The sequence below is a fragment of the Podarcis cretensis genome, assembly GCF_951804945.1.
Source record: "Podarcis cretensis genome assembly, chromosome: 9".
Classification (NCBI taxonomy): Eukaryota; Metazoa; Chordata; class Lepidosauria; order Squamata; family Lacertidae; genus Podarcis; species Podarcis cretensis.
Window position 1 is genome coordinate 40,260,201 of NC_137178.1, and position 20,892 is coordinate 40,281,092.

The window sequence follows — 20,892 nt, forward strand, 5'->3', positions numbered from 1 at the left end:
GGAATGATATAAGGGCTATTGCAAAGTGAATTATACAATATTTCCATTTAGCTGTAAATTGTTATAAAGTGAAAAATAATCATGTTCTATACTCAATGCATTAGATAATTTACACACTGGTTATATAGATCTCAATCAAAAGGTGGGTCACTGAGACAACTTTGGTTTCTGGATCACCTTATTAGATATATTGTCACTTCCGCCTTCTTGTACTCAAATGAACATCTAAACACAGGCACTCCGTTCTATTTAAGAGACATTATGGAAAACCTGAGAGTCAAAAAATGATCAAGTTGTAGAAATGAATCAGTATTTTCTGTTGCTTTTTTGTTAGTTTAAATCTAATTTTAGTGTTAACACTGTCCTTTCAGGACCAGTGATACCAGACACATCCACATATTGCCAAATGTTAAAGATCTGTTTACCTTGGTGCAGAATTGCCCCAGGCTCCATGCTTATCCATCAGAATGTTGATGATTTTCTGTATTAGCTGAGTTGCTGTCACATGATCTCGATACTTGGCCGCCCTTATCAAATGATCACACATCTTCTCATCCTCTCGCTTATCTGCAGAATACTGGGCCGACAATGACTGAAGTGGGGAAGAGAGGACAAAGAAAAACATGTTAAATACTGTGCACTTCTGTACTCAGTTCTGTCAACAAAGAAAAAGTTACTAGACTCTCTACATAGAATTTCTGCAACAAGATACAGACCCAGATCACACATAACACTAAGTCAAACCAAGTCTATGTGTGATTGCATAAGTATGCAGGTAAATTGCCATGATATCTGTACTAAAAAAAAAGATAAACAAACATGGAGGGGGGGAGTATGCAGGTAAATCACAGCTGCTTTGCTCCTACCATGGTCCCATTACCACCACACTACCCACAGTTAAGCCACAGTTTGGGTTAGTGTTTCGCCTGAACCTAGGCTCATGGTTTGTCTTGCTTCTGAAAAATTACAAGCTATAGTCAAGGTTTACTCTTGGCAAACCGTTTGTGATTTGTCAGTGGGAAACAGACCATGAGTTCAGGTTCAGACATCAAGTTTAACCAAATCATGTCTTAGTTCCAGGTGGTGTAGAAGGAGCAGGATGCAGGGAGCAGCAAAGTAGCTGTGATTTTTATTGTCAATACCCACTTGTTCACACTTAGCCTTTGGCTTAGCTGGGGCTGATTTTAGTCGGAGTCCCCAACATCTAGAAGGTCAAAGGTTTCTCAACCCCAGACCTAGAGGAATTTGTAAATACATGATGCACCCAAGTTCCTTTTTAAGAAGGGGTTGGTGATGATGCAATTAACTCTTAAATAAGTATGCACATTGAATTTTATTTGGTAGCGCTTTATGGTTTGGGAACATGACATTAAAAAAAACAGAATAGGAAGCCAGCATCAGTAACTCTCATATACCAAGAAGAAGTAAGTGTTGGTCAATGGTACATTCATATATGAAACACTTGGTCTCTTCTACTGCTGGACCCCTGCCCCCCACCCCACGACTGGCATTCATGCTGCCTTTGACTGTGGAAGTGCCATAGCCACTGAGAACCTTAGATACCCTTCTAAAGTCACCCAAGCAGTGTTAGAAACTGAGATATGAAAGCTAGGATCTAAATGGCACCTTAAACCTAGGTTATGGGCACAACAATGGAATGTCTAAGCACACTTTTTTATAACAAAGAAAGCTGAAAATGAATGAACTGCAGCTAAAATATTATGTTCATTTTTCACATGGTGTCCCCTGCCCACCCCCTTATATTCTCTTCTCCAGCCTTCAGAGAGTAGCTGGAAGTGGGGGAGACAGAAAAAGGTCCTCCTTTCCTTCCACTCTGCAGTTTTAATCTGAAATATTAGGTGTACTACTGCACCCAGAGCTCAGAAACTGCTAGCACTAATGAAATTCCCTGTTACAAAATGCACCCTATAACAACGGGAGTTTTGAACACTGCATCCAAGCTGATAGCCATCTTACAGTAACAAATATCATAGTTTAACTATGTGCTGTGTGAAGATGCACGTTCTTTTGTCTGTTCAGTGCATCTGTGCACCATTTGATTTGTTTCGCATTGTTTCACATTACAAGGAAGTCTAGCACATCCAACCAACTAACTACTTCTTTATCTCCATCAAGACCAGGTAAGCCAGTGCGATAGGCAAGCAATGTGAGCAGGGTAAGCAGCCCCTAGAAGATGTAATCAAAGGAAGAATAATTATGACTCTAGAGTTTATGTTAATAGTGGGTGACATCCAGTGGTATCAGCCTACTCATGCAACAGACTTTTGTTTGCACAGCGGGACTTTCCTTTTTACACACACACACACACACACACACACACCGGGCAGCCTCCTGCACACTGCCAAAATCTGCTGTATAGGGTTGCAGGATACTTTGGAGCAGTTTTGGTGGCATAGAGAGGCAAACAGAATAGGAAAGTCCCATCCAATTTGCTCACATGATGCTGAATATAACCCAACATTTTGAGAGTACAGTGGTACCTCGGGTTAAGTACTTAATTCATTCCGGAGGTCCATTCTTAACCTGAAACTGTTCTTAACCTGAAGCACCACTTTAGCTAATGGGGCCTCCTGCTGCTGCCGCGCCACCGGAGCATGATTTCTGTTCTTATCTTGAAGCACTATTTCTGGGTTAGCGGAGTCTGTAACCTAAAGCGTATGTAACCCGAGGTACCATTGTAGTCCACTGGCTTAATTTTCATATACTAAGTCAGAGCTTAAATAGGAATTTAACTTTTGGTTATACTAAGTCAGCTCCTAAAAAGGTATCCAAGTGTTTAATACTATAGCAACAATATTAAACTGGTGGTTTTTCAACCAAAGGACAGTATAATTGACCTTATTATAATAAAATGCAGTGCTTTTTTCCTTTTTTGAAAAAAAGGTGCCAGTACTCACAATGAAGTTATTACAGTAAGTGCCACACTTTATCATTGGGGGGGGGAAGGTGCCAGTACTACATACCCCTGAGTACCCCCATAAAATAAGCACTGATAAAATGCCATATAAAATGTGTTACAAAAAGAGCAGTCGAGACATGGTAAAAATCAAGGAAAACAACAATTCGTATGAAAAACAATTAAGGATGGAGAAATAAGGGAATTTTCTCCTTTGACGAATGATTTTTCCAGTCTACTAGGATATTCCTAGAAGTATTACTGAGTATAGAGAAACAGATAAATGTTTGAAAACAAATGTTTCCGTGTATGCATCTATTTTCAGCTCCACAACAAATAATAGTGTAATGTTAAATATTCCTATACTACGTTGAATAATACTAAGTTGAGGGGTTTTTTTAAAAAAAGAAACTATATCCAAGCTAATGATTACTAACCATTTCCCATAAGGGTATCATTAAGAAGAGAAAAAGCAATCTGAGGGGAAATGAAAACATACCACCTGCAAATGCAAATTCCCATCCGAACCACAGATTTTAGTAAATGGAACAAGCTCCTGCATTTTTTCTGTTAGATCTTTTGCACTTGACCTTTAACCTCCCGTTTAAAGTCTGAACTAGAAATGCCACCCAGGGAAATCTTCCAAAGCTCCTGAATAAGACTTAGAAAAATGAAAGCTTAAAACCTCAATAGCAAACAAAAGTCAACCAATGACAATGTCTGACAGCCACCTTCAATTCTGAAGTGATGCTTCTGTCATCCAACGACTCAAAGTATTGATTTCTTTCAGCATGAAAAAGCCCAAGCCAATGAAATAGATATAGCAGCATGCCCCCTTTCCCCTCCCCCGATAATAGCCATCAAGGTTAACACAGGCAGAACACTTATCAAGGTATCTTTTCTATTTCTTCTTGTTTTAATGGACTGAATACAATGTATTGGCTTTTCATCTCTGCAACCTGCAGCCTCCGCCCTCTGCATCATCATCATTTATCTAGCCCTTAACGGATCTGAAGATTCAGGATCTGCATATAAATTAACTTTTTTCGAAAGCTATTTGTTACAGAAATCTGTTGTGGTCTCATTGCTTTGCCATATATAGGGGGTCCTGGTTATTATTAACATAGTAAAAGTAGCCCCCCTCCACACCCCAGGGTCTTTAGAAAATATTGTTAAGACTATTTCATGATTAGAAGCATTATAATCAGTACAAGGAATTTCTATAAAGGACAGTAATGTGATATACTGGTGCTAGTCAAAAGAGGGTTGATATTTTTACATGACGATAAGAATATGTTTTCTATAGGTAACAGAAGGAAATAAGCATATAGCTAAGAATGCATATTCAATTTAATAATTGCTCTACAGTATTCTACTTCCTCTGAGATTTAATTTGTGCTTAAGGAAGTTGCTTTCTCTGTGTCCTCACTGAAAGGTAGATGCTCCATAAGAAAGGCACCAATTAGACAAATAGTAGAATTATAACAAAGACAATGCAAAAAACATACTGCGGCAATATCTTATACAGTTATACCTTGGATCTTATACAGTTATGCCTTGGCTCCCGAACAAATCGGCTCCCGAACGATCGAAACCTGGAAGTGAGTGTTCCGGTCTTCAAACGATTTTCAGAAGCTGAATGTCCGGCATGTCTTCCGCAGCTTCCAATTGGTTGCAGGAGCTTCCTGCAGCCAATCAGAAGCAGCGCTTTGGTTTCTGAACATTTTGGAAGTCGATTAGGCTTCCAGAACGGACTCTGTTCAACTTCCAAGGTATGACTGTATTAAGACCAACTAAAATTGAAGTAGGGTTTTTTTTTCATCCTGAGGGCCACTTAACTTCATGGTTCACCACCTAGGGTCCACATGTTAATGGTGGGTGGGGCAGAGTGGAAAAAAGTGGATTGGGCCAGATGCAAAAGTAGGCAGAGCAATGGATGATGCCTTGATCTTTGTACACTAGACTACATTCCTTACACACACACACACGAGGAATTATCACAGTTCAAGGACACATTCCAGACAGATTTGTGTCACAAAAGTGTGACAAAACCGCAAACAAGCTTCCAAGTTCTTCAGAACTCTTCAGGCAGGATGTTTGGATTACTATATAACACACTCTACGTGGAGCTGCCTTTGAAAAGTGTTCAGAAACTTCAATTGGCTCAAAAAGCTGCAGCCGCACTGTTGACTGGAAGATGAACGAGTGACTGGATCCCTGACAAGGTGGATGACACACTGAAACCCTGTAACAGTGGTGCCAGAGTAGACATGGGGACACAGTTGGCATCCTTATTCTTATTCTTATCTGAGTCTGCAGCAGCAGTTAGTCCCTGTGTTCCTATCTCTGCTATATCACTATGTGTCTGTAGTTGCTGATGAGTAGCTGTCTTAGTTGGGGCCTGTCTGTAAACACCCTACCATCAAAGGTCTGTGAGAGGGAAGTGTTATTGTCCCATTGGTTTCAGCTGAAAACCGTTAAGTGACAAGTAATGTTCTGTCCTTTTCTGTACTGTAGTAGGTTGTTCCTAAGTACCAGTCTAGCCTTGTGGATCTATTTCTCTCTCTCTTCCTGCCCCACCAACAACCTTCTTTGGGTGGGTAGTGTAGTTTGAGAAATGCTGATGGAAATTCTTAAGTTGTGACTCTGTCTGATGAGTCAGGTGTGGTTGTATCGTTGGTCATATCACTCATCCGGTGAAGTGGACAGCAGCCCACAAAAGCTGATGCCGAAATAAATGTGTTAGTCCATCAAGCAGCACAAAACTCCTTCCCCCCCCCCACAATATGGCCACCCCTCTGGGGATAATAAAATAAATTCTTCTTCTATTGCTGTACTGTAGCTATATTGTAGCTATTAAAAGGAAATACGGTAGCAAACCTTCCTGGCGTTTATTTGTATGCTTAAAACTATGAAACACTGAGTTTAAACAAGGTGACACACACAAAGAGCAGAATACAGAGCTACTACTTCTCTTTTGTAAAGAGTACATGACATTAGGCTTACAAAGTTTCTTCACGTCCATGACACAAAATTACTGCTAAAGATTACTGCAAAAAATATTCAAGCAGGAAGGATTCTGGTAAGTGGAAAGTGAGTTCTGCTCATGTTAAAAACCCAATTCCTTCCCCTCCACTGTTGCTTCCTGTCTCTCCCAAAACCTACCTGAGGGCTGGTAAGGATTTCCAGAATGGTAGGAGATGGGACATGCAGACTGTAGTTAAAAGAGGGAAATCAGTGGGCAGGGGAAGGTTAGATGAAAAATTGTTCTTCTGCTCACACAAGGCAACCCAAAACTAACAGAAGTTGCTGGCAGGTAATCAGAAACTTCATGATATTAGGATTCTAAAATACACATGCAGCTACAACTTGTGGCCAGACAGAAACAACAAATCAACAAACCTATTGGGGGGGGGGACCTCTACTCTAACTTAAAATCAGAAATAAACACAAGCTTTAAAAAAACTACATCCCTCTTGCAAAAAAGAGTGTGCTTACTAAATATTTTAGATTGTTTTTGAAAGGTACAGACACACACACACTCACACAAATGTTTACTGTTATCGGTGGCCCATTACACAAACTAAGATGTTTTTATTTTCTGCTCAAGTACATACAGAGTACCCAAAAGAAGAAAACTACATCAGTTACAAAATCAGATTGCAAATGTGTTTACGATAACTAAATTACAGCTAATCATATTAACTGCTTCGCCCCTTCACAGTACATCATGCTTTCATCAAATCAGTCAAGCTAGAACACTGAAAGGCATATACTTTCTTATGGTGCTATCTTTCCCCAAGATCCTCTTTTTTTGAACTGACTGCAGGGCTGAGCCATATTTATACAGCTCAAAACCTGAAAAGAAAATCAGTCATATCCAAAAATACTTTGATCTGGATAAAGTGAGAGCCAAGGTATGCTCTACAAATTCCTCACAAAGGATATACTTCTGTGTATACATGCAACCCACCAATAGATAGAAATGTTTTATAAAGCCACATTAAGCCATGGCTCCTTTGTACATACATGGGTAGATGTGGCAAAATGCCTATGCAAAGCAACAGTCACTTGTGACAATTACTTATGGGTTGAAAGTTTCTACATGGCAAGGTAGAAACACAATATTGATAACAGGTTAAGACGTATAATTTTACCTCTACCCTACTTAAGCTGAACGATTGTTTTAAAAACTTCCTAATAACTATACAATGCTTATACTCTTAAGAATGGCATTATCATAGGCAGACAGAAGGAGATGAATAATCTACTCTGGTAGTCTTAATGCCAAGATGAGTTGCCTACGCCTCTGAGTGCATTCCAGCCACCATGTTCCTTCTCAGTTTTCTCTTTTAGCAACTTTCAGGGACCTAAATAAACTATACTTTTGGTCTAACTTTGCTGCTGTATTCTCTGGTGTCCATATGAGGAAGACTGTCATTGTTGAAGTCTTATCAGGCTGCCTCACACAACAAACAGTTGTTGCCGGGGAAAAGAGGAAAAACAAGAAACTGTTGTAAAATATCTCATTCAGATATTATTTAAGGCAATATATTTGACCTAGGTTCTCACAAACATGTAGCAAACATTTCATTCAAAAGAACTGTACTTCATTCATAGAGAGCCTAGAACAAGAACTAATTTCAGTCTCACTGCTCAATACAGGAAGTACTGTTGACGTGTATTTAGCAAAAGGATTCAACAAAACAATAGTGGTAGATGATAAGGACCAGCAAATGTACATGCAATCCTTTTATTTCATAGTTTTCTAAACTAAAAAGCAGCATTTAAAAATAATGATTTGGGTTTGGGGTTTTTTAAGGAAGAATATGTGGTCTACCACTGACAATGTTTGATCTAATCCCTGAAATCTAATACAACATTTAAGAAGCAGTCACATGTTTCAATCCTAATGAAGGCCTAGAAAGGAGAGTTCACTTTATTCTGGAGGCACGTATCAAAGTAGATCTCACCAAGCAACAGAGGCGCATCATCTAAGGATCTTTTTCACATTAAGAATCCTATTAGAAGGAAAACACTAAAAGGTAATTGAATTTCCCTCAGTTATCTTCATCTCTGTCAGCTCCTGCTACAATAACTTACTCTCCAGAGCACAGATAACTCAATTCTGTCCAGCAAGCATATGTTATGAATCTCCAAAGCAAACTTGTCTAAATCATTCTGGTCTTCTATCAAGGTTGGCTGTGGATATGAACTCTGACAGAAAGCAAACAAATTTATTTTTATCTTTTCAATAATTCACTTCTTCATGGCTTGATAGAAGAATCTAAGGATATTTATGTTTTTAGTAATTTTGGCATTATAAATACTGACTGAACATTGACTGGAATTAAAACCTGTTTAAACAGCCATTTTGTTATTAGCACTTTCAAGCTGAAAGATAATTTGAGGTGTACTGTATTGACTTACTAGAGATTTCTATAAATGAAAGCATTCCTTCCAATTACATTTGCACAATTGGTTAAGACTAGCATGTATACTTTATGTGTAATTCAAAACCATGCTTAAATGTATTGTGGTTTATAACTGTGGATGTATTTTTTTGCAATTATTATTTATTACATTTTAGAACCTCCCTTCAGCTAAGGTTCCCAAGGAGGTGTAAAACATATATCAAAACATCAACATTAAAATCACGCACCTACTAATACAGTGATTCTTATGCAAATTCAGCAGCTATAGCTAACAGAACAACCAACCAACACCTGTCCACCAAAACCAAAAGAAACAGAGGTGTCTTCAGCTGATGTCAAACAGATGCCACCAGGGGAGACAATTGTACCTACAAAAGAAGGAATTCCACAAGTGGGGTGTCGTAATAGAGAGGCACTTGCACTGCATCATCACACAATTGACTATGGCTGACAACAGAACCATCAGAAAATCTTACGGCATGGGTTGGCAGATAATGGGAAAGGCACTTCTACAAATACCTAGGTCCCAAGCCATGTACTGGCAGGCAACGCTACTCTTTTACATTAAAAGGTTAGTTAAGAATGCTTCAATCTAAGGATGCCCTTTTGCAATTCTAGGTAAGTGAGACTTGAAACGTTAAAAACATACCTTGAGAAAACAGAAGTAGAAATAAAAGCAGTAGCAGTTTATGATAAGGTTTGAACTATCCTTGGTTGCCAATTGTGGAGTGCCAGTTGCAGGAAGGCAAATGTAGGATGGGGGAAAAACTGCTGATGTACAATCTAGTAGCCTGTGCCAGTAAAGTACCTGCGATCACATTCAAATCTAGCACAGTACGTTGCCCTACTTTTAATAGTTTCTATTCCTACATTCCTTCTCTTCCTACCAGTCACCATGCCCAATCTATTGTTCAATATAACAATGGTGCTTAAACAAACTGTCCATGATTAGCACCAAATGAGGGAGCTGGGGCCAAGTAGGGAGTTCCAGAGCTGTGTAAGTTCCGGAGCTGGAGGCTATGAGCTCAACAACAAGCTTTTAATCTAGCAAGGCTCCAGAGGCGACGGAAAGACTTAAATCCTCACTGCTAGCTCCTCTTCTTCCTGCTCATCTGCTGGGCTGCTATTCACAGTGGAGTCTTTTCCCTCCTCCCAAAAAAGTCTTGCATCTAAGGAGACCTCTAGTCATACATAGACCCTGCAGGCAGGAAGGCAGGCAGGAAGGCACACCTATGCCAACTCTGGGCTTGAGTGTAGGATGTTATTTGAGACTCAGGGCTTGGGCTATGATCAGGTGGCTCAGGTGAGACATGCATGACCTGAGGCACTCCACTACCTTAGGACATTTGAGGGTTCCTTACGGTTTTTATCTGTACTGTTATTCTCTGCAAGGCCCCAGGATTTTTCCACAGAGGAGGTCTCTCTTGGTTCGGAATGGGCAAGATTCTGACACAAATTAGACTTTAGGACAAGTGGACATTAGAAAATAGGCTCTAATTAATTAAAGGTTTGTTACAACTTTATGCCCCTGCTAGAACTACTCTTTGGATTCTTTCTTATAGGTCCTTAACCAGTCCATACTAGATAGATTTGGGGCCGCCATAGTGTAGCTGTGTAGTGATACAAAGCACAGAGGCAAGGTATGATCACAGAACCGGCTAACTCAATTTAGGTCACTCCTTATGATCACCTATAGCTAAAATTCTACCAGCACTTTGATAATGGAGCAGGAAAAAAATGAGAAATCTATTAAGATTTATCAATTATCTCCCACAGGAGAAATTATTCTTGCTTACAGACAACTTAATATGGAACAGTTATTTCTCAGCAGCAAGCCAACAACCCAGACACATAGATCAAGGAAGAACAGTACCAACAATGCTCCTTCTCTTCCTTATTCTATGAAGAGGACTATTCAACCTCAGACATCAGCCATGCTGCTGTATCTGCACTAAATGTACATTTACATCATACAAGAAGTGTGCAGCGTTGCAGACAGGGTTGTTGGAACTAAACTGGGAAAGGGTTCAAATTCCCATGAAGCTCACCAAGTGGCCATGAGCCAGGAACTCTTTTATCCTCCAAAACTCACAGTCCTGCAGTGAGAATAAAATGGGATAACTTAGTGCCACACCAAGCTCCCGATTGGAAGGGCAGAATTCAAATGTGATAGATTGATCACTTGCCAACAATACTCTGAAGGATTTTACATGGACATAACAGAAGATGCATTAAGCATGTCTCATTTTTGGATCCCTCTCAAATATACCAGGGGCCCTGAACACTGTGAGACACATCACTGTTCACTCACACAGATCTCCACTAATGAGAAATTGTTCTTAGGGTTCAGCTAAAAGTTATATGGGAGATATACAGAATTTATGGATATCCCCTGTTTTGCTTTTGAAGAAGTTAATAGCAGCTGGCAAAGATTACCAGTTTCTACAGCTGCATCTTTGCATATCCTGTGCTCCCTTGCATCCCTGCATCAGATCAGAGTCTTGGTTCTTCTGACCCGTGCTGTTTTCCCTTCTCCTGAAGTTGCTATTTGCTCTGTAGAGGAAAGTATGCTGGGCAAGGAGCAGCTGGGCCCTCCCCAAGCAATATAATAATCATGATCTGATGCAACCCTCCCCCCCCCAAAAAAAATGTTAACATCTTGCAAAGTTATTTACTTGATCTCAAAACCCAGGCCTTTTAATAGTTTTACTTGATAAATTGGTTTTATGCTACTCTTACATACTATTTTACTATACATTTCTACAGATCAATCCAAAGAGGGAGGGAGGGAGAACTGAAGGTGGATGAACCACAGAGCCTAGGACTTGCCGATCAGATGGTCGGCCGTTCGAATCCCCGAAACGGGGTGAGCTCCCGTTGCTCGGTTCCAGCTCCTGCCAACCTAGCAGTTTGAAAGCACGCCAGTGCAAGTAGATAAATAGGTACCGCTGCAGCGGGAAGGTAAACGGCATTTCCGTGCGCTGCTCTGGTTCGCCAGAAGCGGCTTAGTCATGCTGGCCACATGACCCAGAAGCTGTACGCTGGCTCCCTTGGCCAATAAAGCACTGCAACTCCAGAGTCGGCCACGACTGGACCTAATGGTCAGGGGTCCCTTTACCCTTTACCTTTAATGAACTTCCATTCACATTTGTCCATTTCAGGCTGTGCTGCTCTGGTTCGCCAGAAGCGGCTTAGTCATGCTGGCCACATAGCCCAGAAGCTGTACGCTGGCTCCCTTGGCCAATAAAGCGCTGCAACTCCAGAGTCGGCCACGACTGGACCTAATGGTCAGGGGTCCCTTTACCCTTTACCTTTAATGAACTTCCATTCACATTTGTCCATTTCAGGCTGTGGGTGAGAGAGAGCCATTCAATTTCCCTCCCACTGTCTCCCATTGTTTCCAATGATAAGGGGGAAACACAATGCCATACACACACCAAGAGGGTAACTGGGAATGCTATTCCACTTTGCATCTACCAACAGAACTCTTGTATTGGGTAAGGCAAAGGATGCAGAGGTTTCTGGAGGTAGAAGGAGTATTGTGGAGTCATATCTTCCTCTCCAATTGACGACCTCTCTGTCCTCAGAGGAGGAGATCTGAAATATCCTATAGGATTCCAGTCTTACTGTTGCTGGTTTCCATTGATTTAATCTTAGTATGATTTAAGGCAAAAAAAAATTTTAAAAAGTTTTTGAAGGGCAGGATGCAAATTGTTTAAAGTAAACCAAAATGACAGAAATCAGGAAGGGAGATCCAGATTGTGGATCTGCTATGTAACATCTACTTGTGCCCATACATATATCTTGAATAAACCCCTCTCTTCCTACTTAAACATTGGCCTGGCTCAGTTTTGGCAGGGAATGCTAAACTTTATTGTATTTTTAGATTATTATTCAGCTGAAAAACAAAGCATTTCACTAACCCCCATTGTACTGTTACAAGATTATCCCAGTTTAAAAAAAATAATGCTGAAAATGTTGTTGACCATAATTGAAATATACTTTCTTCATAGTTAGTAGCTAACAACATATGAAAATTATTATATAAAAAGCATAACCATTACTAGCTTCTTCAGAATTTAAAGCAGAAGATCTTTTACAAAAGGAAGTCTCTACCATAACGTCATGCTGCTTCGGCAAACACTGTCATCCTTTTTAAAACAACCCATTAGTCTTTTTTGAATTACACTGATCCAAATCCAGCAATGTCTTTATTTTTTTCCAATTCCATCTTTTAAATAGTATTTTTTATTAATTCCTGTGAAACTTAACAAGAAAGTAGCTAGTTTGTTCATCCCTTTACATTCATGTGTAAGCACTACATCAGTTGTGCATCAAATGTATAACTTGTAGAGTGTGGGGAGATTATAATTTCACCTTTGGATAAGAGTTTGACATATTAGCTCAAGGGGAACATCTACCATGTCCTTTTTTTCCCTAATAGCCATGTAACAGGTTTGTAGTTTTTATTGAATTTCACAAATCAGCTAAATTAAAAAGTTATATTTGTAGGCAATGAGAATTCAAAGGATTCCCCCCTCATATGCTCAGTATGAACCTGTTGTGAGAGAAGATTCAGTAGAGCGCAAAGGGGTTCAGCTGCTCCCCCTTGCTGAGCTATAGCCTTTTGGTTGGACCTGATTACCAGCACCAGCATCTTCCTGTATGGTGGCTGAAGTCAGAAAAATCTGGGGAGGATACACAAGTGAGGAAGGTATCCTGCATCTCGGGGAAAGGCAGAGAGAAGATGCTGATGGAAGTCAGAAAGAGGTAAAAGATAATTTTATAAAGTAAAACCAATAATAATTTGACATTAACGTTATAGGAAAAATGAAATAATGTGGCAGTTTGGGTGCATGGGATAAGATACAAATTAAGTGTGAAAGGTCCTGCCAACCTAGCAGTTCAAAAGCACGTCAAAGGACAAGTAGATAAATAGGTACCACTCTGGCAGGAAGGTAAACGGCATTTCCGTGTGCTACTCTGGTTTGCCAGAAGCGGCTTAGTCATGCTGGCCACATGATCCGGAAGCTGTACACCGGCTCCCTTGGCCAATAAAGCGAGATGAGCACCGCAACCCCAGAGTCAGTCACGACTGGACCTAATGGTCAGGGGTCCCTTTACCTTTACCTTTTAAGTGTGAAAGGAGAGGCGGAGAAGAAATTACAGATGAGCAAAAACAGTTTGAAAGGCAAGGGGAGGGATATAAATTAAAAAGCCTCTGAATCAGCAAGTGGGCAACCAAGCCAAACTGCAGCCCCAGCTAGTGTCTATATTTAGCATGGATGTATACAGATACAAATTTCTGCCTGATGCTTCAATAAAATGCAATGTCTTTCCCCCACCACAGCAAAGTGTGGTGAATTTCCAGTCAGAATTTCTTCACGTGCAGTTTCCCCAAACACCCCTTACCTACGCAGCTAATATATTATGCCTGATGCATCTATAAACGGCACTGCTCACTCTTCAGCTGTTAACAGCCATACAGCTCCAAATAGTGGAGAAGCCTGAATTATCACTGGGTACCATACCAGTATCTACATTGCCCTTAACAGTTGCAATTTGGAGCTTGAGTAAACATGGAAAGCCCTTAACACAACATGTTAAGATGAAATGCTTTTTTTCTTTTTTTGCAAATTGAATAATAATAAAGTCAGTGCAGCCCTACAGTTTAGGGACAGAGATTTCTCCAGATGTCTGGAAGCCTCACTTGCAATTGTTCTACATGCATAATACACAAACACAGACAGCACATAAATTATCTCAATAAATACCTCTTATTTCCCACCTTTTAATGCCATATTTCCCTCCCAAGCCAATAGTGTATGTTTTCTCCTATTTACATCTTATTGTATGGAAACAAACTTTTAAAATGAATATGTTCACATTCTGCACTAGTCTAGTATGGCTGAAAAAGCAGCATCCTACAAATGCTTTCCCTCTTTTTCTTTGAAGTTCAGGATTTTACATTAACCACCTTCATCCCTTAGATGCACAAACAAGCTAAATATAGAAAGGGGAAGGATAAGGAAATTGTAAGATGAATCAAAGCGGTATCTTGCTATTGATAGCCTTGGCCTCCATAAATTTGTTGAATCCTCTTCAGAGGTCATCACCGTCTCCCATGCGAGCTGATTCCATACTTTAACTATGTGAAACATATATGCGTAACATATATTTCTATTTTGCTTTTCCACTCAGGAGCTAAACATTGTGCATGTTTCCCTCTCTTTCCCCCTTTTATATTTGCAGCATCTCTGTGAGAGAAGCTAGGTTAATATATGTTAATACATATATTAACACACACATATACTGTAGTATGTATGCTATTATACATACATTAACATACATATATATGTAGATCTGGGAGAGGCCGATCCACATACAGTATACCCAGCCCAGGAAATCCTGTTGGCACCTCTGCCTGGCCCAAATTATGGCCTGTGTCTATCGTACCTCACACTATGTGATGGTTGTATTACTAATGCTGTAAGAAGGTGTAATGGCTTAGGGCTGATTTCCAGTATTGGTTGCTCCTAATAAACTGTTCCTATGATTATTGTCTTAATTATTTTGCCTTCTTTTTTTTTTTAAAAAAAGAGAGAGTTCAAACATGTTCATGTGTGTAAACACAATACAGGAAATGTTTCTCAAGGCTACTTAAAAGCTAAAATTTAACAGATAAAGCATATCTGATGCTTAGCTATAAGGGAAGACTCACAGAAAACATTATTTTATTTTATTTTTGCAAAGGGAGACACGTGAAATAAGCTAGGAACTACCTGTATCTTTTGAGCAAGGCATGACTACATTTACATTCATATTCAACATAAGCCATAAACCAAAACATGAACAGCTTATTGCTGCTTAACTATAGACTATAAATTGGCACAGGGTGAAAATTAGGGCTATAGAGAAGTCCAACTAATACGCATGAAGAAACATAACTGAAGGGAAAAGGGCAACAAATTTTACAGCAGCTGGAAATGCTAGATTTAATTATTGAAGGGCAATCATGCAGAGAAGTTAGCTGCCTAATATGATTTACAACAAAGAAGAATCCAATGAATATCCCAGTTATATTGACAAACTGCTAATAATCAGAACGTAAGACTATTGCAATTTGCGACAAATGCATAATTTAAGTAAAGACATCACAACAAAAAGGAAACGATGCATGCCTTACTTATAAACCACAAAAACTGTAACCTGCGTATCTCTCTCTCTCTCTCTCTCTCTCTCTCTCTCTCTCTGTGTGTGTGTGTGTGTGTGTGTGTGTGTGTGTAAAAAACATGCTGCATTTTGAAGAACAGCTGTTTATACTACTGAGAAACTGACTGGCCAGTCACAGGCCATCAACATCCAAACAAAGCAGTATAAAATGAAACACATTTTATTCACACTTATATTTTCTTTGTTCATCACTTTATATTTAACATTCTTATGCTTGTCTCTTAATCACTCTTGTATATATCACAGTTGGGACTATTAAGCATCCACTTTGCACGCAGAAGGTCCCAGGTAGGATGACCTGCCTGAAACCTTAGAGGGCCATTGACGGTCAATGTAGACAACAAGTGCCCAAAACTGATGTGCAGATCACTGTACCACTGATTTTCAGAGCTCCTAATAAAACCACCAACAGCTAGTGCTCAAACACATAATCCAAAATGCATGCAGACTGTTATTAACATATGCATACTACATGAAGGGACATTGCCAGGGATTCAGACCCATTTCTGTTTGGGGTGCTTCACAATTTCCCCCCCTGCTAGAAGTGGCATGGTGCTACACCTATTTTCCAGTACACATGTTTACCATTTACTTTTAAGAGGTTATGGCAGTGGTGTCATCACCCCATTTTTGCAGGAGATGTTCACAGAAAACCCTGAAATAATACATTGTATTTGTGGCACCTATAAGCATTCACAGTATCTATGAATATTTAATAGACTTCCCTTTAAATAATAATAAAAATCAGGTTCAAGTCACTCCAGATTTAGCCCTGGGAAGTTGTAAAAAATATTGCTCATTCCTAATTAATTGTGCAATGCTCCCAAGTCTATTGCAACAACTACCAAAGGACCCCTGCATGCAGTAGGATTGTGTGGCATTGAGAAAAATCAGCACAGACAAAAAACCAAAGTTCTGCCCTTTCTCTTTGCCAATGCTTAAATGGAATAATAATAATATTTTTATTATTTGTACCCCACCTATCTGACTGGGTTGCCCCAGCAACTATGGACAACTTCCAACATATATAAAAACATAATAAAACATTACACTTTAAATGGCTTCCCTATACAGGGCTGCCTTCAGATGTCTTCAGATGTTGGCTTCATTCTTTAGAAGATACATATTTTAAAAAGATATAGTCTTGTGCTTATTATGAAAATGATGATCTAAATGCATACTGTTTGATGTTTTGTGCTTTAATATAAAAATTAATCTCACTTTTTATTTCAAAATTTTCTTCAGGGCATTTTAAACAGCAGTACTAAGAGTTAAATCACATTTTATTGTTATGTTTGAACATATTCCCTTATGTTTGGGTGATTTGATAACAGAATTAACTTGCTCTGAAGTGTGGCAGCGTTACAGCAAATCACCACGTGATTTTAGTTATAGATTGTTTTCTGCACCCATCTGAATAATTCTGCTACATTTGGATTCATGTTATGTTCATGACTGAGTCTTAACTCCTACCTATTCCTTCAAATATTTTTTTTTTCCAAGCAGCATAATGCTTCTCTTTCCAAAACTAATTTCTGCTGAAACATATGGATATCTTGTGAGTTCAAGAGGAACATGCCTTGGTCAATAGAGAAAACTATGGCTGCCTCCTCCAGTTCTGATAAGTATAACAGAAGTGCTGTCTTTTCTACAGTCTAGCTTCTGTTTAAGTTCAAGATTATGTGAATTAAATCCCTTCAGCCATCACACTGAGATATAACAGAGTCAAGGCAACATCAGATCAAGAAGTGTCAACCAACACCTGCCTGAAGACAGTTCAAAGACATAAGAAACACACAGAGAAATAAAAAATTGTGGTCAGTTCTGACAGAGGCAGCATTTTGAAATGCAGTTAAAAAAAGATTCCCATGATTTAGCTATTCTTATGTGAAAAAAGTGTGGTTAAAGGGCAGAGGGGTATGTTAGCAGCAGGAAAAGAAGAGCAATTCACCTAATCAATGAGGCCATGTCACTCATGGTGCATCTGCATAAAACCAGTGTATAAGTTGTCACCTTTGTCAGACTCCAATGATTATCAGGCAATGAACTAAAAAAGATGTATATTTCGTCTCCACAGGACTGTCTACCAACCCTTCATTTTTTGATGTAACAAATGAAACCTGCCTGCTATTTCACTAGCACAAAATGACAATGTAGATATCTGACAACATCTCTGTTTGAAGGAGTGGGTAACTAGGTCTAGATGAAGTACAGACAGCTTATTAAACAATGCACAGCATGAATCCTGAGACCCACAGAGATGACCTTTAGAAACATTACCACTGTCCAGGAAAATAAACTTTCCACTTCTTACGCATTTTAAAACAAATGTTTATGTGTTAATATATAAAGAAAATCCTTAATGTTTCATTTGTAAAAGAAAGCTGCAAAGCAAAAATAAAATTAGTTCTTAGGAGAATCCAATAAAAAACTAGTTTATGATGTCTTTCTTTTTTGTTCTGTATTGAACTGGTCGGGAGGCCATAGTAATCCAATAAATTCAAAATACATGTCAATGTAATTCATTGTCCCTCGATAATAAATTATCCCTTATTTTTATTTAGTTTGGGTTTATAAAAAAATATAAAATACTTTTTTGTTACTACTTCAGCAAAAAAATAACTTTTTAGACTTTGCAGTATATTCATACATGTAAATATTTGGTTGAAGGTGGTAACATTTCCATGGCTACATTTTTATGAGCCACTGGCAACTGAAATACTATTACAGAACAAAGGATTTATTTGTGTGAAAGCCACTCAGGCATTTATTTGTCCAAAAGTCATTGTGTGAAACCCCCATGTGAACAAATACACATTTGTACTAGGTTTCCCCAGAAAATTAAAGGCACGCTTGTTAGTTTTTTAATGCTGAAATTGTTGACAGAAATGGTAGCAATTAGAAAATCTAAAATGTGATCTTTAGCAAAATGATGATTCAGAAGCAGCTAACTCTAGATCCAAATTAGTAGCTTAGCTGATCCACTCTTCTTATTGATTGCCAGTTCTGTACCAGCTGCAAACTCTGGCGAGGTTCTTTAAGGTGCTTTTACCCTGCCAGTCCCCACTAAAGACATTGTGCAAAAGCAGCTCTACTCTGTCAATCGTTTTATTTTGAAATGGCTAAAAGATTGCTAGAGAGTTAATTTATACAAAGAGCAGCCTGATCTAGATAGACCAGTAAGTTTAATTCCAACGACATGTTGTTTTTATCAAGTACTTAAGATTCCAGTAGAGGAGTGGAGAGGAGACTAAAGAACATAATCCACATCAACAAGGACAGTCAGGGACAATATCTTTGAAAGCCATAAGCACGAGAGGATTAAGGAATCATACTGGTAAGGTTATAGTTCATAAGATCCATTTGCAATGCTGCGTCAAAAAGGATAATGTGGTCATGGGATGCATAAAGAGGGAAATAATTTGTATGTGTGCAGCAACAATTGTGTGTGAAACATCCATGAGACCAGTGCTAGAATGCATCGGACTAAACAGACTGCCATAAAATATTATACCTATTTGACCAAATGAAGGGGCTGGTGCAAAAAAATCAGTCAGAACGGTTTGGAAAATGAGAGTGTTCTAAGTAGGGAGAGTGTAGGGGCTCAACCCTATCCAAAGGAAGACTAAACTACAATCACGCAAGTGACTTCAAGGAAAAAGAAAAGTAGAAGTTTGCCTAAAAGGTTGTTTTTTTTTGGCCTGATGACTCAGAGGGAAGTGAAATTACCAAAAAATATATCATTAAGAAAAATAATGCAAAGTTCAATTTAAGTCTACAAACAATACACTGCTTTATTGAAGTTAGCCTTTTATCTATATTATACCAGATGTTATACTGGATGAACATCGTTGTCAATTATGAATGTTAAAGTACAAAATTGTAAATCATCCCAAATTTATCCCTATTCTCCGACCAGCAGCCCTGTTTACAACAAGTAAAAAAAGTGGGCTGGATCCAGAGAAGATACAGCAGAACTCCAATCACATAATGGGTCCTTCTTGTCTCTTCCACCCCCGCTAAAAGTTCCCTCCTCTCACCATAGCTGCTCCTGAGGGTCAGGGAACTCTCTGGATGTGCAAGATGGGGTGCACAGAGAAGCAGAAGGACCTGGGAATTGAAGGAATTCAGTAGGGTTGCTTTTCTATTTGTGAAAGATCTCTGGATCCAAGAGAACAGGTGCTTCAGAGCTTCTGTGTACTATTTATAGGTCAACATGGTCAGGGATTTTCAAGACAGAACTTCACAGGCACCTGATGTGTTTACATTTTTAATCTGGCATAGATGTGGTACCTATGTTTCAGTTTACTACTCCACTATGTATGAATGAAATACTAGTGCATTGTGTAAGATTTGGGACTTGCCTCAAATTCAGCATGCCTGTGAATATCTTCAGCTCTTTGTCTGCTCAGGATAAATTCTGCTTCATTTGCAACTCTCACCAGATGATCCTTCATGGTTTGGCTCAGCAATCTGTAAACAGAATGAAATTTGGGACAAATTGGTAATGATGGATTTCAAAAAAACAACCAACCAACCAAAGGTTTTAAAGCATTTTCAGTAAAAACACTGATGTCCAAATCCAGCAATATGCTCCAGGAACAGATGTTCAGACACAAGCATGGAACTGCACCACCTGGAAGTACTTAGTCATTAATTTTGAGAGAGGGAGTTGTGACCCAAAATATACTTGATGAACACCTCTTGCATCAAAATGCCGGTTTCTAAAAATGTAAATAAAAACAGCAGGAAGGGTTGATCATTAATAGGTTCAGAACGAATGAAGACCTGAAATTAAATGGAATTTAAACCCTTTTTCTCACCTGCTGTGGTCCTGAGGATAAGCCTTCTTCTGAAGTTGGGTTTCCATTTAACTTAAAGGGTAAGTTTGACTCCAGTTTGCATACATTACTTTAGAGTAGAGTGGGTCCTTCCACTGAAATGAATGGCTACTATTTAAATGAATGGTGACTACCATGAATGCAACAGAATGATTCTCATATTGAAACAAACACAGAACTTTCTATCAGGCATTGATTTAAATCACCACCAATACTACACACTATTGATGAATCTTAATATTTAAAGCTAAATTACACCTCTGCCAATACAGTACACTGTATTCCATAAAAAACTTAGTTATGAATTTGATAATAAGCAAGCACAGTTAACCAAACGCAGGCTATACATAAAAACTGAGCCCATATTCCACTGATATTCTTTTAAGAAAGGATGGTAGCTGAAAATGGAATCAGTGCAAATGTATGGAAACCACAGGCAAACAGCACCATGATTTTCTGACACAGG

General features: G+C 39.0%; 1 protein-coding gene across 1 annotated transcript in view; it reads right to left on the minus strand.

Moving 5' to 3' along the window:
* LRBA (LPS responsive beige-like anchor protein) overlaps positions 1-20,892 on the minus strand; it is a 357,313-nt gene that overhangs the window by 211,563 nt on the left and 124,858 nt on the right. The window contains 2 exon segments of the mRNA XM_079990486.1: positions 426-592; positions 19,950-20,058. Coding sequence (XP_079846612.1) covers positions 426-592; positions 19,950-20,058 — 276 coding nt within the window.